The sequence below is a fragment of the Chaetura pelagica genome, unplaced genomic scaffold (assembly GCF_000747805.2).
Source record: "Chaetura pelagica isolate M959 unplaced genomic scaffold, ChaPel_1.0 scaffold436, whole genome shotgun sequence".
Lineage (NCBI taxonomy): Eukaryota > Metazoa > Chordata > Aves > Apodiformes > Apodidae > Chaetura > Chaetura pelagica.
The window spans coordinates 3,023,169-3,023,507 of record NW_009953651.1 but is presented as its reverse complement, the minus strand read 5'-3'; the positions used below and the strand labels follow the sequence as shown (position 1 = coordinate 3,023,507).

At 63.4% G+C, this 339-nt stretch overlaps 1 protein-coding gene across 1 annotated transcript in view; it reads right to left on the bottom strand.

The window, feature by feature from the left end:
• Positions 1 to 323, bottom strand: part of HPSE2 (heparanase 2 (inactive)) — a 119,764-nt gene extending 119,441 nt beyond the window's left edge. Inside the window, exon 1 of the mRNA XM_010000136.1 lies at positions 64 to 323. Coding sequence (XP_009998438.1) covers positions 64 to 323 — 260 coding nt within the window. The remainder of the gene's footprint in view (positions 1 to 63) is intronic.
• Between the last annotated feature and the right edge of the window lie 16 nt (positions 324 to 339).

Sequence of the window (339 nt, the reverse complement as noted above, 5' to 3'; positions counted from 1 at the left end):
GGGCGCCCCGCGGGCAGCGCGGGGAGGGCGCCGGGGGGCTCCGGGGGCTCCTTCCTGCCTTACCTTAAGAAATCGAGCCAGCCATCATGAATGATGGAGGGGTCCAGCTGCAGGGAGAGGAAATTCTCACTGATTATCCTGACAGGGCTCTTGGTGTTGACATCAAGGAGAATGAGAGTTCTTCCCTTCACACCTGGAGGTTTCTCCACCGGCAGCGCTCTCCTGTCCCCGGCCTGGGAAGGCAGCGAGAAGGTGGCCATGAGAGCCAGCCCAGGTGCCATCAGGGCTAAGAGCCCGGGGGGGCAGGAGCTGGGACAGGGCATGCCGGAGAGCACGAAA